The 22074-nt window shown below is 37.8% G+C and overlaps 1 protein-coding gene across 5 annotated transcripts in view; it reads right to left on the bottom strand.

The window, feature by feature from the left end:
* The window catches only part of KALRN (kalirin RhoGEF kinase), a 563540-nt gene that overhangs the window by 480326 nt on the left and 61140 nt on the right, over positions 1 to 22074 (bottom strand). Inside the window, exon 1 of one of the 5 annotated variants that reach the window (XM_081965420.1) lies at positions 19840 to 19896. The exons of the other annotated variants lie outside the window; for them this stretch is intronic. Coding sequence (XP_081821546.1) covers positions 19840 to 19873 — 34 coding nt within the window. The 5' untranslated portion in view covers positions 19874 to 19896. Of the gene's footprint in view, positions 1 to 19839; positions 19897 to 22074 lie in introns of those variants that run through there. 5 annotated transcript variants of the gene reach the window in all.

Raw genomic sequence — 22074 nt, 5'->3', positions numbered from 1 at the left:
TGAGCTTCATATTGTAAAAGTGTTCTCATTTGGGTACACCTTGATTTTGGGAAAGCAATGGGTAATTAACAACATAATTCAAATCACACTTATCCCAGCTAAAGATATTTTAGACTGTAGAGGCCAAAAAAAATTTTTTTTGCCATTTTAATTTGACAAGTTTCATTAAAGATTTGCCATTGTAACATGCATGCTGTAATATATCCATTGCATGAGAGTCACATTTAATAACCCTCCCCCTTTTTTAAGAAACAAAATTTAAAACAGACTGCCATGCCCAAGTAATAACATAGACTTGACTATTTGGAATGCTGACATATGGCTGACACCCCAAATATGCAGGAATTGTCATGTACATCTGTGCTGGTCTAGTCAATTTGGCAGGAGCGAAACCGTTCCATGTGTCATGGAATATGTTGAATGTTACTGCCTCGTATCTCTGTCCTTCCCTATGATATAAATGCATTCTTTATGAAAAATAAAAGTCCCAGTCCTCAAATAATTGGAGGTTGCACATTTTCACTCATGGACCAAAGTAATTGATTCACAGTCCAGCTTTATGAGCTGGAAAGACAATGGGAATTGATAGACTAGAGAAGACCTACAGCTGCCGTCTATTGAATCATTATGTCTATTTTTAGAGTCCTCTCTTTGAAAGTCAAGTCCATTAGGATCAGTTCACACAACCATTTTTTAAATGTGATGATCTCCATATGATGGCATTTTGTCATGAAATTATTGGGCCAAAAGTATTTTGTTGGTTTTTATTTTTGTTTTAAAGGACAAATATCAGAACTTCTAAAGATATAGAATGAAGGAACAATGGTGCTTACCAGGAAACCTAAAATCTCACAAGTCTGATTTTTCTAAACATACTTCACATGCTGAAGGACCCAGATTTATTCTATTGATAGAGCTTGGAAAGAATCCAGTCTGAAACCAGGGACAGTTGAGGCTAGTAATTGTGGATAAGAGTGAGCTAGATGGCCAAGGAACTGATGTAGAAAATGGTTGCTCCCTATATTCTTCTTCAAGAACACGAGACCTTTTTCCTGAAAAAGAATGTCAAGTTGTCAAATTCACAAAACAGTTGGTGTTGCCAAATGAATGTACATATATCCAGAAAATGATGATCAGGTTGGTTATGCTTGCATGCACAAATTTAGGTACTTGCTACATAGTGTTCCTAGACAGCATACTAAAAAGCAGAGACATCACACTGCCAACAAAAGTGTGTATAGTCAAGGCTAAGGTTTTCCCAGTTGCAATGTATGGCTGTGAAAGTTGGACTATAAGGAACCTTGCTCTTTAGAAGGCCAGATCCTGAAGAAGAAACTGAAATACTTTGGCCACCTAATGAGAGGGAAGGACTCACTGGAGAAGAGCCTAATGCTAGGAACGATTGAGAGCAAAAGAAGAAGGGGACAACAGAGAATGAGGTGGCTGGATGAGGTCACTGAAGCAGTTGGTGTGAGCTTAAATGGTAGAGGAGAGGAAGGTCTGGAGGAATGTTGTCATGATGGGTCAGACACAACTTCGCGACTAACAAAACCACACTATGCTCCTTAGAAGAATTTCTATAGAGAGTAACAGCCTGGCTTTCTCACTAATCTGCAGACTTTCTATCTGCATTTTAGTTTAATATTATTTATATAACGTTGCCTTGTCTCAGCAACCACTGTAAATTAATACCCACTTGGAGAAGGTTTCCCAGAAAGGGAGGGGAGGGGAGGGGAGGAGAGGAGAGGGATTATGACTGTAGAATGTGGAAGCTGAACTTTAAAAGTGGGGGTGATTCTTACTTCCCCATCCCACCCTCTTGCCAGAACTAATTTCTGACAAGAGATTTAATAAACAGAGACATTAGATAGTGAGACAAATAAAAAATGAGATATTTTGTAAAGACAATGATTCTTTTTTAAAATCACCTTGAGGGTTGTATTGGAAAAAACATAGTAACTCTGACTTTTATCCATATGGTTCAATTTGAACTAAATTACAACAGGATTCAGATATTCATAAAATGTTTTTTCCCCTACAGAGGGATAAGTAAGAAGGTTCTATCATGCAGATAATAGTAAATGTGAGGCTAGTTGGCTCCACTAAAGCTGACATCATGTCATGACATCTTCTTCCTCATGTCAAAAAATACTTGGACAAGATTATTACACTAGCCAGTATTATGAATAAAGCAAAATGAAGTCATAGGGTAACAGTAGCTAGTCTATGAAATTGTCAAAGGAAATATAAAAAGGGCAATTACGTTAAACATGTACCTATAGATATGTATTTTATTTGATCATAATTATTAACATCATTTATATATCACCATTGTTCCCAAAGGAGACAATAGAGGTTTGCAACACAACAAAATTGTTGTATGTTACTCACAAAGGCAAAACACACATATACCACCCCAAAACTGCAAATATGTTTGAATATTTACATCAGAAGTGTATTTTTATTAGCAAAATATGTTGATGGCCCAACCTCAGACAGCTTTTTAAAGAGATTATTTACTTATGTGGATAGCTGTGGTAGGATCTACTAGTCATTATGTCTAAATGGAAATTATAGATACAACAACTATAACCCCCTGTGCACCAAATGGTAGAGATAAATAAGAGATGGTCATGCACTAGCTTAGAACACAGTCACTATGTAAAACAGAATTCCGGTATGAGATTACACAAAGGAAAGGTAGGTATACTTAGGTAGGTATATTTGTTTAGATACATTTCCCTTAATTTCAATAGGTTGGGCACCAAGCGTGTGCATTACTTTTCCAAATTATTAACTCAGTTCAAATCCTAAAAATAAGACGACTGAAACCATTTCAGCCCAACCCCAAAAGCATCATACTCTTCTACCATATTGACATAGTTCATTAATATTCTGTCCTTGGAGAAGCCAGCCAACACCCAAAAATCTGTTCTTTGTGAAGATCTTCACTTTTTAAAAATCAAAACAGGCTACATCTTATGGAGATTCCCAAGACCATGTCAATTTATTATTTTCAGTATAAACTTTTTAACCAAGTCCAAACATTCCATGTCATAAAGAGACAGAGCTTTTCTGGACCAAATGTTGGCTTCTTGTTAGAAAAGAGAACATTATAACCTCCCTCCAAAAAGCGCATAATTGTTCCCACTTAAACAACAACATGTGCTGTAAGATCTTGATGATAAATAACTGAAAAGGAAATAGGCTTTTTATTGCGGATGGGAAAGTAGCCAACCAACAAATAATGTCGAAAACCATACCAGCCAAATAAAAGCAAAGGGGGAGGGGAATAATTTATAAGTCAATTCCTTCACATCCTAGTTTGACAAAGTACAGTGCTGTGGAAGCCTGCATGTAACTTCATTTACCATTAGGGCTGGTTTTTAATGCAATCTAGGAGGCTGCTGAATTGGCACCTACATCCTTTGCTAGGATGCAGTTTGGAGATAAGCCATGGGTCCATGTGCTTTATTGATTTTGCCTTCAAGAATATCTCTGAGGAGCCAATGTTGCGATGATACGGATGTGCGGTCTCGATGCTCCGAGACTGCAGCCAATACTTTTGCCACTGGGTAGTCCAATCGGACCTAAAACGTCCCGCAGAGATGGTGAACAGGAAGAATACATCTTGAGGATCTCAGGGACATCGCAAAGTCCCTGATCGATGCAAGAGAAGTTCTTCAAGCCGGCGACAAAAAATCCAGCCAAGGCTGATGAAGTCGGGGGACTCCAAAATGGAAGGATACAGAAAGAGAAAGTGTTTCCAGCTGGTAAGGAATTTTTATCCTTTTAAAAGAGACTGCCTATAAAAAACTTTAAATTAATTTAAATCGGAGAACAGAAGAAATAAGCGGCGGAATTAAGCTTTGAATGATTTTGGACAGTGGGTTATCTTACTTTTTAAATGCTATGTTCATGGATGGAATTTTTGCAGGCCTTTTAAAATGAATGGATTAAGTTTTCCTCTTCTATTTTTTTCTTTTATTATTCTTTGCAACCTATGGACTAAAATTCTCCTCTTTCATTACTGTGGGTGATTCTCTAACTCATTCAAGAATCGGACCTTTTTTTAACTTGGAATATAAAAAAGATGCACAAAGAAACAAAGAAAATTGTAACAATAACACTGCTACCTGGAGGCTGGAGGTTTGTATTGGAAACGAAACACTTTTACTTTCCTTACTGATTATCCTGGTTTGGCACTCCAAGATCTCACTGCTTGTTTATAGAGAGTGATAAGAAGAAAAGCATACAGATGTCCCTTTGAAGTATATCTTTAACCAGAGAAAAGTGAAAATAAAACTTTATTGTGAATTTATGCTTAATCTTGTAAAAACCTTCCAAGCCAGAGCAGCAGTGTTTGTTAGCTGGAGATAATGGCACAACTTCAAGAGAGGAAAGAACCCTTAAGCCTGCAAAAGATATTCTTAGAAATTCAGAAATTATCAAACACATTTGAGAGGACGGAGAAGAAGTTGGAAGACTTAGAGCATCTAACAGTAAAATATGATGAAGAAGTTGGAGATGTTTATCAAGTGGAAAAAGTGGAGGTTAGAATCCTAAAAACTGAAGAGAAAAATGACTATAAAGAAATTAAATCTGCTGATATTTATGGTGATTGGTTTGTGTCTGGAAATGGAAAGAGTGGAATACAGAAAGAGGAATTAAATGGAGGGGAATTCTACCCCAGATGGCAAGACACAGAAGAAGAAGAAACAAAAGAATTTATGGATTTAAAGAGAGAAATTTTATTAGCAACATCATTGATAACACTACTGACAATTAAAGATAAGGTGATTAAGGAAACAGAGGAAGGGCATCAAAATTACATGAGAGATTTTATAAGCAATGAGTTGCTAAGAGAAGTCCATACAAATTTGATTAAGGAGATGATTAGAGGACTGATACCACAAATGGCAGAAGACATGAGACTGTTTTGCTACTGGAAAGATACAGGTTGATAGATGGAAGTGTATAATTTAAAACTAGTTAAACTTAGTGAAATTTAGTGACAATAGATATAGTTAAAGAAACAATTGATAATGATAATAATGTATACAGGTGTAGTGTTATGATAAGTAATAATTGGATATGAATATTGAATGGTGCCCATGAAAGGAAGGTTAGAAATATTTTTGATTATATATAAAGGTTAATAAAAAAGAACTAAGTTAGATTCAGTTAAGTCTTGATTATTAGGGGGAGAAATGTTATGATACAGGATATAATCAAATAAAGGAGGGATAATGATAACGTGTGTGTATGTATGTATGTATGTATGTATGTATGTATGTATGTGTATATATATATATATATATATATATATATATATATATATATATATATATATATATATATGGGTTTAACATAAGGAAACTAAATGTAAATTGTAAACAGTGATTTAGAAAGGAGGATTAGAAAATTTTGTTACCAAATATTATGGATGTTAGGATTCAGTGTTGTTGGAGAATTTTAGAAATAGTAAATGAAATGCAAGTATGTGGTTATGTATTAAATCTTAGTGTATTTTATGATGAAGGGTGTTTAAACAATTATAGTCAAATGAAAATGGAGGTATGATGATGGTAACATGTATAAATATCTGAGTTAAAATACTTGAGTTAATATGAATTATGGTTGATGACTGTGGAAGAGATGCACGAAAGCTTTTTGTAACCAACTGATACACTTTCTATAGTATGTAAAGAAGGAAGATTCTTTGTGTTGTGTTTGTTTTGAAAATGAAAAATAAAAAAAAATTATTTTAAAAAAAGAATATCTCTGATCATAAGAGACTTTACTCCAGACTGTCTTTAATAGTGGCAACTCTTCTCCTCTGGAGGAATGGCAGCTAACCTGATCCAGCTAACCTGATCCTGCTGCTACCAGAACACTAAACAGGACGTGATGAATGGCGTAGGCGGTTGGAAAAATCGCAGCAACCATAGAATACGATTTGCTACTGTTTTTCAAACAAAAAGTAGTTTTTATAGGCATCCACAGTTTAGTCATGATAGTGATAACATTTGTGTCATAACTTTACAGTGCAAGATCTTTTCCCTTTTGTACTTGCATTGAAGGCAAGTATGTAAGGGGCAGAGTTTGCATTACATTGCTGTGAGATACATTTTATCACTTGTCCCCAACCTAGCCACCTCTGACTCTTTTAATGATTTGCCTTGTTTTAATCATCTTTTATATCAGGAGCCACCACCCACCATGAGTGGAACATAGATTAGAGCACTGAAAACTTTACAATTAATTACTTGTTACAAGAAATCACTATCAAATGCTGCTTATGTGCTCAAAAGTTCTATCCACTGGGTCCTCCCATATCTATGGTGTGACAGAAGTTCTTATAAAAGAAATCTCAGATGTACTTTCATGGTTCCCATGCTTTGTCTATTTATTTGTTTGTTGGGCCTATAAGGCCACTCCAATCTACTGGTCCTGCACATGGCACAACTCCAATATATAATTGCAATCAAAAACATATAATTAGGTAAAACAGCAATTGCAAATATTCCCATGGAACTGGAAGACTTGATTAAAAACTTCAGCAGTAGCAAGAAAAATATTTTCTCTCAACTAAGAAATCCCACAGTTTCCTTGGCTTGCTGGAACAATAAAGCCTGAATAGGGACTCTTACCTGTATGCAATTGCAGTTATGAGGAACTATGATTTGTAGATATTTCAAATCACTTTTTTAAAAAAAATCTACCTAGAAATTTAAATGTCAGGACAAGATTCATAAACCAGGGTGTGGCGAGACGGCATCTTCTATGAGCATTCTATACATGGCTTTTAGAAATAATTCGATTTGAAGCAAAACAAAAGTGGAAAAATATATCTAAATTCTCAGCAGGAGAGGGGGTGGGAGAGAGAAAAGCAACATTTTTAATACTCTTCTGACCACTGTATAAAATTAAGATTTTCTCCTTCACACAGCAGCTCTTGCTAGCAATTGCTTCAGCACAGGCACATGGCTCTACACAATGAATGGGACAGAGTTCAGGACCTTAGACCTCGAGTCTCTCCTAGCTTTTCAAAGTGCTGTGATTAATTTCCCCATTTTTCTCCTGGAGTCATCCATAAAAGCTGCCTTCCTTGTTGGTAACTATTAACTGACCTTCATCAAGTACTCTAGCTGTGCTCTAATGTTGCCAGTTGGTCCGTGATGCTTAAATGTAATTACAGGCAGCAAGATGCTGTGACATAATAAATATTTTAATAATACAACCCGAACTTCCTCTCCAACTGGAAAAGCAAACTCCAACTGGAAAGTTAGTATTATGTTTTAATACCGGTATATAACGAACACTGGGATACTAAACCAGTCAGAATGGATAGCTTTAACAGAGCACATTATTATGTAACTTCATACAATGTAAACTCAAATTATATATGTTGGCACAGAAAAAACTCATTTATCTAAACGCCTCTGTTAAAATCACCAGGAGTTGCATCCAAGTAAATGTTTTCAGACTGCAGTTTCATTTACCAAACTATGAAAAGGATTGGGTTGGGGGTTTATTTTTTTCCCTTCTTTCCTTTTTTCACATTTTCATATTTTTCTGTTTTGCTTTGGTACTCTTTTACTTCCATAAAATAATAATGTATGTATTTTTGATGAGGCTGACATTTCAGAACTCAGTGGAATATTGTTTTAATGCAGCTAATTTTGATATTTTAAATTAAATGCTATTCTAACATCAAATAAGGGACACAGTGACTCAGTGGCTAAGATGTTGAGCTTGTTGATCATAAAGGTCGGTAGTTTGGCGGTTTAAATCCCTAGTGCCGCGTAACGGAGTGAGCTCCTGTTACTTGTCCCAGCTTCTGCCAACTTAGCAGTTCTAAAGCATGTAAAAAGTAGAAAAATAGGGAGCACTTTTGGTGGGAAGCAACAGTGTTCCATGTGCCTTCAGCATTTAGTCGAGGGTAACCTTTACCTTTTAACATCAAATAAATTTTAATTCAAAAAATAGACCTGGAATTCAAATCCACAGGGTGAAATTTTGGAGAATAGGTATGAAACAAGCACAAATGACAAACAAGTCATACTGGTCCAACAGAATGAAATTTGAAGACTTACAAAGTAAACTGTAAACAGTAAACTGAAGCCAAAGTTAAGCTATAATTAATCCAGATCAGTACTGTACTTTGTAAAGAATAAGATGAGAACTAGAAATGTTGAAGGATTATTAAGATTAAGCAGCTCTTACCTATAACAGAGACCTGGATGGCTAGTGATTGGGTTCTATTTGCAACAGCACCACACAATGTATGTGAATAATATATACTACAAGATATATATTCCACATGTTCTTGATAACATGGAGTGGGTTTCTAAGACAAAATAAAAAGATTGTTACATACTTTGCTTTTTCCATAATGGATTCAAAATAATCCAAATGGTCACCCAACAAAGCACTAATCTTATTTAGCTTCAGATATAGTTGAACTCAAGGCAAAATGAACAGTGCAATCCTAACTACAATACAGTATGCAGGGATGTGCAGTAATGGCTGCCTCACTATTTCTAAAGTCCCAGTGTCTCATACTGATTATGCCAAGAAATACAGAGTTGGCTGGATTCAGGGGTTCTCAACATGGGCCATAGTACCCTAGGGGACCATGTCATATTTCTAGGGGACCATAATACATTTCTGAGGGGGGAATCCAACTTTAACCTCCAGGGATACGATCAATTTATCATAATCCTCAGAAGCATTTTACCTTTGTGGAATCCTTGGTGCTCTCTGCACTAACTTCATCAGTGTGAATGAATGGCTTTTGCCTAGTTATATAAAGTATCTTGCCCTATCAGTTTGGGCAGAGGTGTGGTTTTCTCTTTGATAATTCCTTGATTAGGTTGTTTTCTGTTTGGTTGTTGTCTAGTGTTAATCCCTGTTTATCTGGGTATGGTTGCTAGAAAGGATGTGTTCTGATCTTTTTGTTTCCCTCTTTTTTATTGTCTCTTAAATGATGTGTAAATGTTGTTTATCTCTGTGTGTCTATTATTGTGTATATTATAGGCCCATGATGGCGAACCTATGGTACCCGTGCCACAAGTGGCACGCGGGGCCATTTGTCAGGGCACGCAAGGCGCTGCCCTGTTAGCTGGCTAGCGCGCATGTGCGCGCTGGCCAGCTGAGTTCACCTTTTTAAAAGCTATTTTTCGCCTTCCCCAGGCTCCAGAGGCTTTATAGGAGCCTGGGGAGGGCGAAAAGAGCCCCCCCGGAGGCTTCAGGGACCGTCAGTGACTTCCGGGTTGCTCGGAGGGTCGTTTTAAGCGTTCCGAAGGCTTCAGGGACCGTCCAAGGCTTCCCTGAAGCCTTCGGAGTGCTTAAAACCACCCTCCGACCAAACCGGAAGTGACTTCTGGGTTGCTCGGAGGGTCATTTTAAGCGCTCCGAAGGCATCAGGGAAGCCTCGGACCATCCCTGAAGCCTTCGGAGCGCTTAAAACCACCCTCCGAGCAAACCGGAAGTGACTCCGGGGGGTTGGGGGAGGCTCTTTACACCCTCCCCAGGCTCCTATAAAGCCCCTGGAGCATGGGGTGGAGAAAAAAACATGTAAAAATGGGGGGGTCGCGCGTTTTGCGCGCATGCGCACTGGGGGGATCGCGCGTTGCATTATGGGTGTGGCACGCCCGCACTCAACCCCCCCTGCGCTCCCCCCACTTGTGGCACGCAAGCCAAAAAAGGTTCGCCATCACTGTTATAGGCGATTCCTGTTTTTTCCTCTTGGGTTACTGGGTCATTTAGTTTGTTTACAATGTTTTGGAGGGCTTTAGTTGGTTTGTGTATTGGGGTGATGCCTTGTGGCTATAATGATCTGATGGTTATTTCTGAGATATTTTTGATGTACATTAGTATTGTCTTTATACGATACAGCTTACATTAATAAACAATGCAGGTGGAAAACTATATGTTTTTCTGCCTAACAGCAGCTACAAGGGAAGATCACAAAGGTAAATGACACCCAGAAAGAGGGCCATGAATCAAAAAAGGTTGAGAACCCCTCGTCTAGTACCATGATGGTGAACCTATGGCACATGTGTCAGAAATGGTACACAGAGCCATCTCTCTCGGCCCGTTGCTCTTCTGTGTTCCATCATTCACATGCACACTGCCCAGGTAGTCTTCGCATGTGCGGGAGAGCTGGAAACCAGAAGACCAGGTGACCGGAATGCATGTGCACCAGTGGTGGGTTTCCAAAAAATTTAGAAACTCTTCTGTAGGTGTGGCCTGCTTTGTGGGAGTGGCTTGCCAGCCATGTGACTGGGTGGGAGTGGCTTGCCAGCCATGTGACTGGGTGGGCCTGGTCCACTTGTAAAATGTGGTGAAATTCACTTAGCAACGCTCTTGCTTAGCAACCAAAATGTTGGCTCAGAAACTCTGGCATTTGAAGCATGCAAGTCTTAAAGCTGTCAAGTTACAAGACCCTTGCACCCCTAACCCTTTAAAAAAAAACCCAGGGGTGTTCAAACTTGACAGCTTTAAGACTTGTGGACTTCAACTCCCAGAATTCCTCCCCTCGCTCTTCATCTTGATGATGTGCGGATGGGCGGGGGGAGGGAGTTGGAACCGGTTCTAAACGGCACTGTAGATTTGTGGAACGTCTTCTATAGAAGAGGTTAGAACTGGCAGGAATCCACCCCTGATGTGCACACTGGAAACCGGAAGCTCAGCTTCCCAGTGTTGGCATACGTACCGAGGAACTGCTCTTCCAATTTCTGGCACTCCAGTGCATGCGCACAGGGAGCTGCTCTTCTGGTTTCTGGAGCTCACCCACACACCCCTGACAGTGCTACCGTTTTGGCATTTGTTGCCGAAAAGGTTTGCCAACACCAGTCTAGTAGATATTTTCCCCATCAGCAGAAAAAGGCAACTATTCTTTTTTTCTGGAGCTCACCCACACACCCCTGACAGTGCTACCGTTTTGGCATTTGTTGCCAAAAAGGTTTGCCAACACCAGTCTAGTAGATATTTTCCCCATCAGCAGAAAAAGGCAACTATTCTTTTTTTCCATTTTAATTCTACTTGCTCCCTGTCATTTAAATCAACTTGTTAGTCATATCAGTTACAGTTCAGCAAAGGAAATCATGTTGCTGGAGTCTCACTGAGAAGTATATTGGCCTTATGTCTGGAAGATCTTAAGTTGCTTTGGTCCTAATAACAAGTATCTGTTTTGAAGCTTATTTTACCGATAGGCTACCAATAGTAACCAGTGATGCATAAAGCTTTCCATGAGGAGAATTGGACACTCCTCAGTGCCTACTGTTTTGAGTTTGTTAGCAATGAAGCTCCAACACTGAATATTTATGAAGGGACGCATGGTAGAACAGGGTTGATGAACAGAAACACTGAATTAGCAGTAAGGAAAGTAGATTAATGATACTTGTTTTCATAAACATTATTGCAGAATTACCTGTGGTTCATTTAACAGTATATAATTAATAGAACACACTCTGAGCCCTTCACTTTCTTAGTTAGATATAGGATTTGATAATCAGAGATATGTGTTCATAACAAATCTACACCCAAGTAGGAAAACAACCACCACTACAACAAAAGCTATTTTTTTGCAAGAGGAGGCAGTGGAGTGGAAAGAAGTTACAGGGCATTATATACTTATTTTCTATATATATTACATGCCAGGCATGAAATCCTTTTACCTTCACCACTGGTTTGGACCCGGGAGCGCATGTGCAAGTGCTTGCTTCACTCACAGTGCTTCTGTGCATGTGCAGAAACTTATGCACATGCGCAGAGCATCCATGATGACATTTGGGTCAGTGGGCGGAGCCTGCCACCGCCACCGGGGCGAATCGGCAGAATACCATCTCTGTTACACGCACACCATTTCATGTCAATTGTTCATATGGAATCAGTGGTATAGAAATATTTTAATTAATTAATACAGAACAGATACAGAACATAAATTCATTTCATCTTGATCCTGGACAGTCGACAAACATCTCTACAATTTTCAGTGAAAGGCTACCAAATATCTAAAGAGTATTTCCTTGAAACAATAAAAGCTAAATGAGATTCAGACCACCTCTAGTCTCAAGCTGCCCATGTAAGGCAAAAGGTGAAAAGTAATTTAAAATATGGTAGTCCTTATATTAAAAAAAAAAGCTTGAATTTAAACATATAGATATATTAGGCGTTATGGCTTCCCGAAGACCTCATTTTTTCTTTTCAGCTGGCATGGTCTCTGATAGAATTTTTCATTTATATTATTCTTTCCAAACCACAATTAGTACAGCATGTCATACTTGTTGGAGGATATTCTCATATGGAAGAGAGAATCCCAGCTTTTTGCACACAGTTTTCACATCTACAAGATCTGTAAAAATAGGCTTGTTTGTGAGTTCACTGTTTACATGCAACATGAAAAAAAGAGAGAAAACTCAGAAAGGTCTATCTTAAGAACCTTTATTCTCAGTGCCACCGCAGTTCATGCTTCCACATTGCTCTGTTCCTCTTTCTGTTTGAACTACGGTCTTTTCAGCAAAAACCTGGGTGCCTTTCAAATGTAAATATTTTACTCAGGAATACCATATGGGAGCCACAGCTGTTTGTTTTATTAGCCCAAAGAAAATGGATCTCTACACTCTGCACAACTTTGATGGATGTCTGATCTGTAGATCTGTGCCAATATTTAAATTGCCTTAGCTCCAATTAAGCTCTAAGATGTTTTGAAGTAAAGATAGCCCCTTGCAACTGAGCATTTAAAGATGGCACAAAGGAAAAATAATATTGCATGACGCCAATGTCGTTGAGCATGCATCTATGTCTGGATGAAAACAGTGACTCTGAGCTAATTTCCAAAGGAAGAACATTTCAGTTGCTTAATAAGCCCTGACTACAATGAAATATTTAGATAAGATAGAGGCCACTAGAAGTTAATCATCAAAATCTATGTCAGAAATTAGCGGCAATTATAAAATCTCAACAACTTGCAGCATGAGTAGAATCCAATTCCTTTGTCACCAGGCTGTGCTAAATATGTGTGTGTGTGTGTGTGTCTTATACACACACACATACACTCCAAAGGAATTGGATTATATATGCATACATACATACATACATACATACATACATACATACATACATACGTATTTAGAGTTTGTCTAGAATGATAATGGTTGTATGTATACTATAATATGACTGAATCAGCCACTCACCCAACAACTGATTTATCTCTGAGTGCTGACAGCTTGCCATCTTCAGTGACACAGTCAATCAGAAAGCAACATTTGCAAAGTCCTCCAAGCCAACATAAAGAAGATTGAAAGCCTATTACATTATTCACCTCCCCTTTTAAAAAAAAAAAAAAAAGTTTAAATAGCTATGAAAGCTTGATTGGGATGAATGCAATGGCAGACAAAGTTAGGGATACACCTTCCTTATGACTGCGTAGAGGAGTTGAAATAAAAAAAAGAATACAGAGATGGAGTTATAGAATGGCCCTGTTTGTGGGACCATTCAAAGATCTCTGTTTCATCAAGAAAGCATTTCTAAACCTCTGCATCCTATTCAGACAATATGTTGATTGAATACCTCTACCTACTAGCATTAACAGATGAGGATGTTTGCATGACATATTACCTTACTCCTAATCCAGTAAAGTAGCAGACTCCAAACATTCTGGTATCAGGGACCAGGTTTGTGGAAGGCAATTTTTCCATGGATGGTTTCAAATGCCACCTAAATCCCACGCATGCACAGATGAAGTGTCACTCGCTTGCCTACCGCTTGCAGTTCCTAGTTCCTGCTGTTCCTAATAGGCATGAATCTCAACCGGTCCATGGCCCAGGGGTTGGAGACCCCTGCAGTAAAGCACATAACACATATAAAGCCATTGGGTTTGATTTTACACTGTACTCAATACATCTTCCTTGCTGAAGAAATTGGTCTTAAAAGTTTATACAAGAGTCAGAAAACTGTCCTTTCAGAATTTGAAGTTGGCATAAATGGGACATTTGCATCTTAGGAAAAAAGGGAAAGAAGGTATAAAGCAAACAGACTTTCAGACTGCCCCCCCCCCCTTTTACTGCCTCCAATTCTGTAGGACCTAAATTAAGTAAGAGGAAGCAAGATCAACCGAGAAGAGAGATGAAGATTAATCTGACTTGGTTTATGAACCAAGGTGGAGAAGGACTCTCTTGTAATTAAGGAGAGTATCATGAGCTGCCAAAGTCCTTTTCCAAGAAACATAATGTTGAAGTTTGATTTTGCCTTTGATCTCTCATCTTATTAAAAACACACAAAAAAGTTACTGTCTGAATAAGACAATTCTTTGCTTATCAAATTGTGCTTAAATCACACCCGGTTTGCATGTTTTAGTAACATCAAACCAAAACCACTACCTCGCAAGCAAAGGATTACCAGTCTCCCTCATAATATAGACACTCCATGAATGCCTGAGATGCCTCAAAGAACTGAATTTAGTTTTACACTGATGTAGCAATTTATGTAGCAATTTTTAATGTAGATATTTTCAGTAGATTTTAAGTATTTGCTCTGAACTTTTTCACCCTGCTATCAGAAAATGTAAATTATCTGTGGCTTCATACTATAAAAGTTGATTTATTTGTTTTTGCAAAATATTTCCCCTGGATAAACACACGTGGAAACTGTTTCATTGAAATAAACGAGTTGGAAGGATTTTTAAAAGAAGAACTTTAGCAACAACCAAGTGGAATCCAGCCTCTTTCTAAGGATAAGCAAAAGATTCTTTTAGTTTAAAGACTTTCAGAAACTGCTGCATGTCCAGAGGCTGAAGTTTTGTGGTTTTTCTGCAGTACTTTGCTTATTTTAAAAAAATATTTAGTGCCTACTCACCTTCCTGAAGGAAGTAGGAAGAAGAATAATAAATAATAATAATATATTTATTTCTTAGCCGCACCCTCTCCCAAAGGACTCGGGGCGGCGTACAACGAAACATTCGAAATAAATATGTAAACAAAACAAACATATAACAAAGGTACAATAAAACATACATACATACATAAGGAGGAGATCAATTGATAAAAACAATTAAAATACTGTATTTAAAACCCCTAGAAATTAAATATAATTAAAATACCCAGAAGAAACCACCTCCAAAACTTAACACTTTAAAACAAGAATAATATAATGGCACACATTTTTACAAGGAGTAAGAGAGTGACAGAACTCAACCAAGCTACCGTTAACTCCCAAATGATAGTTGTCACCAACCTGGTTTCTGAAGAAATCCACAGACATGCTACATGCCATCTGTGGGTTGCTCAGGATCCCTCCTCCCCACTTGTTCCCATAGATCAAGGGTCTCCAACCTTGGCAACTTTAAGCCTGGAGGACTTCAACTCCCAGAATCCCCCAGCCAGCTTTGAAGTCCTTCAGGCTTAAAGTTGCCAGAGTTGGAGACCCCTGCATAGATCTTAATGATCAGTCAAGTTCATACAGGGAGTATTCAGTGTCTGCTTGATTACAGCTTTAGTGCAATTATTAAAACCTTTTAAAGTCTAACATTATATAGAAATCCAGTGAAGTTTATTTAGTGCCAACATTATATCATCCCTAAAAGAAGAGTAATAAATCCAGCAATTGCATATATCTCAGTTGTTCAGTAAAATTCAAAATGACACTGCTATGAAAAAGTCACTTTAGAACTTATCAATCTTATCTATGTAAGTCTACAGAAATAGAGGTCTCTATTCAAGCAGGATATGCCTTATCATTTTTGTTTCAGAATGGGAAATGTCTATGGCCAGCAGCAAACAGAAGATACCTTCATGTAAATGTATTAGAAGTGAAGTACAAAGTCATCTTGATACTGGCTCATTACAAGTATTGTTGTTCATGGGAACATTTTAAAATTCTGACACTGGAACAGAAGCCAAAAAAGGTTGTTACAGTCTTAACAATTTACACAGTCTGACAAGTATGCATGCAAATGTCAAGGAAGGTCTTAAACAATTTGGTTCTCTTTATGCTGTCAAAAATAATCAAGGACAAGATTCCTATTTGTTCAGAAAATTATAGACAAAGCATTACAACCAAGCTAAGAAAGATTCTCCTTGTTGTTATGAAACCGTTCTGTGTTTCTAAACTCATTCTCAGTGCTGTAAGTTAGCACTCAACTGTACAAATGGGAAAGTCAGGCCTAGATCACCTAAGAACACAAGGACACATGCTTACCAGCTTAATTGGAACCCAGGCATCTACATTCATTAAAACCATTGATACTGATATTAACCAAGTTTCTCTCCACTGTACTGAGATAGACACACAGGCATTCTTATCATATCTGGGAGCAGAATGATCTGCTTTAGATTTTCATCATATATTTTACTTTCAGATTTCTTCGGAGCCCTAAAACCAATGAATGAAAACCTCACAAGATTCTAATCTCTGTTCCTGCAGTTATAGTATATCCTGATTTTTTTTAAAGTCCAGAGGGCTTTAGGATATTGGACTTCATACAGAGGTGCCCATTTGTGAGGTATTCAAGTTTTGTAATCTTTTCTGTTTGGAATACATCTCTAGAAGTTGTTTCTGCCAGTTGTTTGCCTTGGCTCCTGCTATGAGAGATTGCCACCAGCCGTGGCAGTCTGGATTCAGTAGGGCTTCTGCTCCATCTGCTATCACAGTGGCTTGTTCCCTTCTTCCCTAGCTGCTGAGGAAATACAGGTGGGTCAAAACTTCACTCTCCTTTCTACATTTTCTCCCCACCCTGGCTACCTCTCAAGCATTCCCCTTGCCCAGACTCCTCCCTCAGACTTGCTTCGAGTGTCAGGAAATAGTTCATCTTAAGTGTGTTACCAAGTGAATGGGACAATATAAAACCAGACCTGTTCAGATTGATTGAATTTTGCCAGAAATTTTTGAGTTAGAGGTTGCTTTCCAGAGGAACCCAGTGCTTCATTTGTGATAAGCCAAAATCAAGATATACTGCAAAAATGGGTGCCAGTAGCCATTATTTCAACAATCATGCACCAGGGTAAATGTTAATCAATGAAGTATGGATATCATAACATTTCTTTCCAAGATGTCATTATCTTAACCTTTTATCCAAAGCATTTTTTTTAAAAAAACTAAAGTAATCTAAAAGCTCTAAAATAAACTGAAATGCTGTTTCAAAGCCATGAAAAGTTAACACTGGGTATAACTGTAAGAAATGACTTGGCTTAAGTCATAAAACAAACTCGCTGAATATAAAGCCTGTGGTTGATGTTTCCATTAGCTAAAGATTTTTTCCTGGCTGGCAAAGTTCTGACCAGTTCTCATGAACTAATTCAACTTCAGGCATGTTACCAGACATGGCTTTCTGTGTATATGCAACAGAACTCCAACCTTTAATAAAAGGTTCCAACCTTTAATAAAAAATAAACACGTTAAGAAGGAAATTTGATTTAAAAAGAACAATGCTTTCCAAGGTTTAGAGCTAATCGCAATTTATATTACTTTTCAGAAGCATAATCAGGTTGGTTTGATAAGTCACGTTAGGAAGACTTTCGCTAATTTGCTTAAAACAGGGGTGTCCAAACTTGGGAACTTTAAGACTTGTGGACTTCAACTCCCAGAATTCCCTAGCCAGCTTTTTGAAGCCAGCTGGGGAATTCTGGGAGTTGAAGTCCACAAGTCTTAAAGTTCCCAAGTTTGGACACCCCTGGCTTAAAATGAAAATGTTTTTTCAACATTGTGAGCTTTGCCTTCAAAAATTTTCAAATTAAAACTGCCCAATACACATACGATGTAAAAACTAAATATTAACATCAAATTCCTCCCCAAAAAGATACCAGGCACTACAATTTTCTTATACCTGCATATTTAATTAGGGATTAAATATTTAACTTAAATATTTAATTTAATTAGATAAATTGTTTGGGTTTCATATTCCACTCAGTTTTGATTAAGCTATTAACTGGATGTACTTTCTTCACTTGAGTTTTGAGCTGTTCTCTAGACCAAAGTAGAAATGAAAAAGCTACAAATATAGTACAAAACTATATAGTCAGAACAAACTCTCAATCTTGCTTATTTGACCAGAAGTTTGCAATCATAACCTATTATCAGTTTTACTTTACTTTATGGTCATTGTACATATATACACATTATACACATTCAACGAAATTCACATAACACCCAGAGACCAGGCCCAACACACACAACAATCCTCAAACACACCCCTACCCACCGAAAAAATCCCCACCCCTAAATCACCCAAGCATCCACACAACAGACCAAGTAGTGCTGTCCAATAGCTCACTGATGGTGGCCCTTTAGTTCATTGTTGAGTGCAATTATAGCTCTGGGATAAAAGCTATTCAGAAGACTGATAATTACTAAAAGAGCCAGAACTTACAAAAAAAAAAAAAACCCAACCCAGATGAATTAGTTTACTATAACCAAATGTAGCATAGTAATAAATTATGGTTAAAACATGGCCAGGCATGATCCGTAAACCCAACCACACTCTCTACATTGACTATATACCATCGAAGGTCAACTGAACAATAGAATTTCTAAGGCTGAGTTAGGACACAATATAGGTACAGGTAGTCCTAAACTTACAGCAGTTCGTTTAGTGACTGTTTGAAGTTACAGTGGCCCTGAAAAAAGTGACTTATGGCCATTGTCACTTATGACCATTGCAGCATCCCCATGGGCACATGATTTACATTCAGTTGCTTGACAACTGGTTCATATTTATGACAGTTGCAATATCCCAGGGTGTCACGTGATCCCCTTTTGCGACCTTCTTACAAGCAAATTCAATGGGGAAGCCAGTTTCAAGTAAAAACATGTTAACTAATTTAACAACTGTATTGATTCACTTAACAAATGTAGCAAGAAAAATCGTAAAATGGGGCAAAACTCAATTTACAAATTTCTTACTTAGCAACATGAATTCTGGCCTCTATTGTGGTTGTTAACTACAATATAGGACTACCTGTATTTGTCATCTCCTGAAAGACTCTGAAGTAAATTAGATTTGCCACCTGTTCTGTTTTGTAATTGGTCTTATTTGAATCAAGGAACCCCCAAAAGACATTCCTTAAATGGCCAGGTAAGACATCCTTAATGGAGCCCTGTTTATTTATTTATTTATTTATTTATGTTTTTATTATTTTTTAGTTCCATTTTCCTTACTTACAAATGTGCTTGTAAAAGTGTTACAAACTTCCACAGGGTTTGAAGCACAGCTTAAAGCACACGGTTTGAAGCACACAATTGGTCACTGATATAAATTCAGTTACACTATGTCCTTAAAAGGCTGAAAGATTTGCAGAATAAACACAAAGCAATCTGCTTCCCCACCCTCAAAGTAACTGAATTGGTTTGATAAATACACAGAAGCTTCTGATGGCAAAGAGCCTAAGGCATGGTAAATTCCCTCCATCTCTCTTCAATCTGTCTGCAGTGGAAAGAAAACACTTGATATTCATTAGTCTGGTGGCCATAGATGGAAGCTTTCATCCCCCCCCCCCCCCAATGTTCTGGAAAAACTGAAAATCATACATCAGTTGCTACATCTGTTATTAAGTCAGCTCAGTCAATACCAGTAACTTTGTTAACTAGAAACATCTTGGACTCTCTTACCCCAAAATCCAAGGTGTAGAGACTTCCACTGATGCCATTTGGTAGTGAAAATACAGATGTCATTTCTACAGTCAGGAAATTAATGGACAGGAAAACTTAACACCTTCCCAGCAAGAAGCCTAGGACAGATGGCTGGCTTACATACAGATGAAGAAGCTACAGCTTTTTTTGAAATATGCTGTAAAGATGGATCGATTGCTGGAGTGCTTGGATATCAAAAGATTTTACCTGAATAGGTTGTTCTTACTTTCAGACAACTCATTAATCCCTACGGAGCTGATAATTAGTTAATTTCAAGCAAGTTTCAATGGAAGTTATTAGCATCTCAGTCCCTATGAACAGACAAAACACACACATTGTTTCCAACTAAAATCAGGATAAACAGATGTAGCTTTTTCTTTTCACACAGAATAACAGTGTTTCTTGTGCAATAAATATCCTTCCTATGCCCAATTGATAATTCAGTCTTGGCTTCTAATGCATAGATCTGGCACGCTATTTATCCTAAATCACCTTAGATGTACTGTACAGGTTGGCTCATCTTCTTCTTAAACATACAAATATAAAGGATGATAAAATAAACATCAGGGGCATTGGAGAGAAAGGATGCCCCATGTATCTGAAGTTGTATCATCTGCCTGCAATGCAGCAAACCCATTTATAGAGATCAGCAAATATTATAGCGATAGCGATAGCCCTTAATATAGGGTATAATACACCTCTATATTTCTACATAGGCTGGACTGATCGTGACTGGCCCAAAGTCACCTAACTGGATTTCATGGCTAAGGTGGGACTTGAACTCATGATCTCACTTTTGAGTCTGGTGCCTTAACCACAAGATCAAACTGGTTCTTGATTGATACATATATTGATATATTGATAACCCACTCCAGTTATGCATTATTATTTTTATTACTACATGTCACATGATAAACTGCCATTCCAAACATCCTGGGACTTATTTGCCAATTAAAAGACCCTTCCCCAATCTGTCACCCTTCATCATGGGAAAACTATGTTGCCTAGCAGAAGGGAAGGATGTCTGGGGAAGATGGGGGCTGCAATCCAACAGTCCATTGTGTTGGGGATATCTGATTAAAATAATAAGAAGCATTCTACATATTTTTCTGTTCTGATTTGGCAATTTGTCCTCAAAAAGTAATGCTCATAATTTCAATTTCAAGTAGGTTTTCACTCAAATCTCTAGTACAAGAGGTTAGGGGAGACTGGGCAAAAGTTAAAAAGAGAGGAAATGATCCCCTGGGACTGTTTGTAAATTGAGAGGTAACTACATTTAGCCAACATGCTCCAGGCAGCACCCAGTTTTCTGACCTGGTGACCTGAGCTATGTTTGTGCTTATAATAAAAGCATTCAAGCAGAGAATTGATGGATAAAAGACTCTGCTTAGGCAGCTTGCCCACATGCTTTGTTTTTTAAGCTTTGCCTCATTTATTAGTGAATCAATGAAAACAAAGGAGGCTGAGCTTCAAAGTTATAAACTATTGTTTCATTTGAGTTGAATCCTTGCCTTTATTAGAACTTTTTGGGGTTTTCTTTTTTTAAGAGAAGACTTACTTAGCATAATTAAAGGGTTTGCTTTTCTGGTCAGAAAACTATCTGTATCATGCCAGATCTCCAAAAGCCTCTCAATTTTTCCTTCCATGGTTTGGTTTTAATTAGCTACTCTGCTATACTGTCTCACTTTTTTATAGTATTCCTTAATATCCTGGTCATTAACAATGTGGATTCTATTGCCCTGTTGGATCATATGGAACCACCAGTATTCTTTTTAGTCAAATATCTTTACTGAGCTCACTAAGGGGGTATTTAACTTCACATTCACTATTCCTGCTCTGCAAAGGAACATTTAGAGGAAAACTAACTGTGAATTGGTAAAGGAATGGAATGAGCTTACATAGAATGAGCTTCTATGTAATCACCTTCTTGTAAGTGCACTCTAGTTGGTTGACTCATGCATTGAAAATACTTTCTCTGGATGTCTTAATCAATATATTAGAGGGCATGGAGCAGCCTTCCCAAACTGGTGTTCTCTAGATATGTCTGGAGTATAAAGTCTATTACCCTCAGCACAGTTACTGGCTGTGGGAGGTAGGGTACATAGCACAAAATATATAGAAGGTGATTGACAGAATGCAAATGCATAGAATAGAAAATGGGTTTGCATTTACTGGCATGCATATTTAATCTAGCGCTTTTGCAGAACTTATGCACATACAAATTATACTCAGAGAGGCTGTATCCCCACAATTGGGAAACTTCCAGAAACATGTTACACCGAGCATCCATTAAATAAGAAAAAGAATCAGGAAGCATAATCCCATTCCTTACTTCGCTGTGGCATCTGTGCTATTCTACTACACCAAGATAAGAACATCTTAAGAACATCATAGAAGTCCCCTGCTATATTAGACCAGCCAAGAATCCCAGCATCAATAGGT

This window comes from Natrix helvetica (genome assembly GCF_964273705.1).
Source record: "Natrix helvetica genome assembly, chromosome: 1".
Classification (NCBI taxonomy): domain Eukaryota; kingdom Metazoa; phylum Chordata; class Lepidosauria; order Squamata; family Natricidae; genus Natrix; species Natrix helvetica.
The sequence above is the reverse complement of the archived record's forward strand: the minus strand, read 5'-3'. Positions and strand labels throughout refer to the sequence as shown.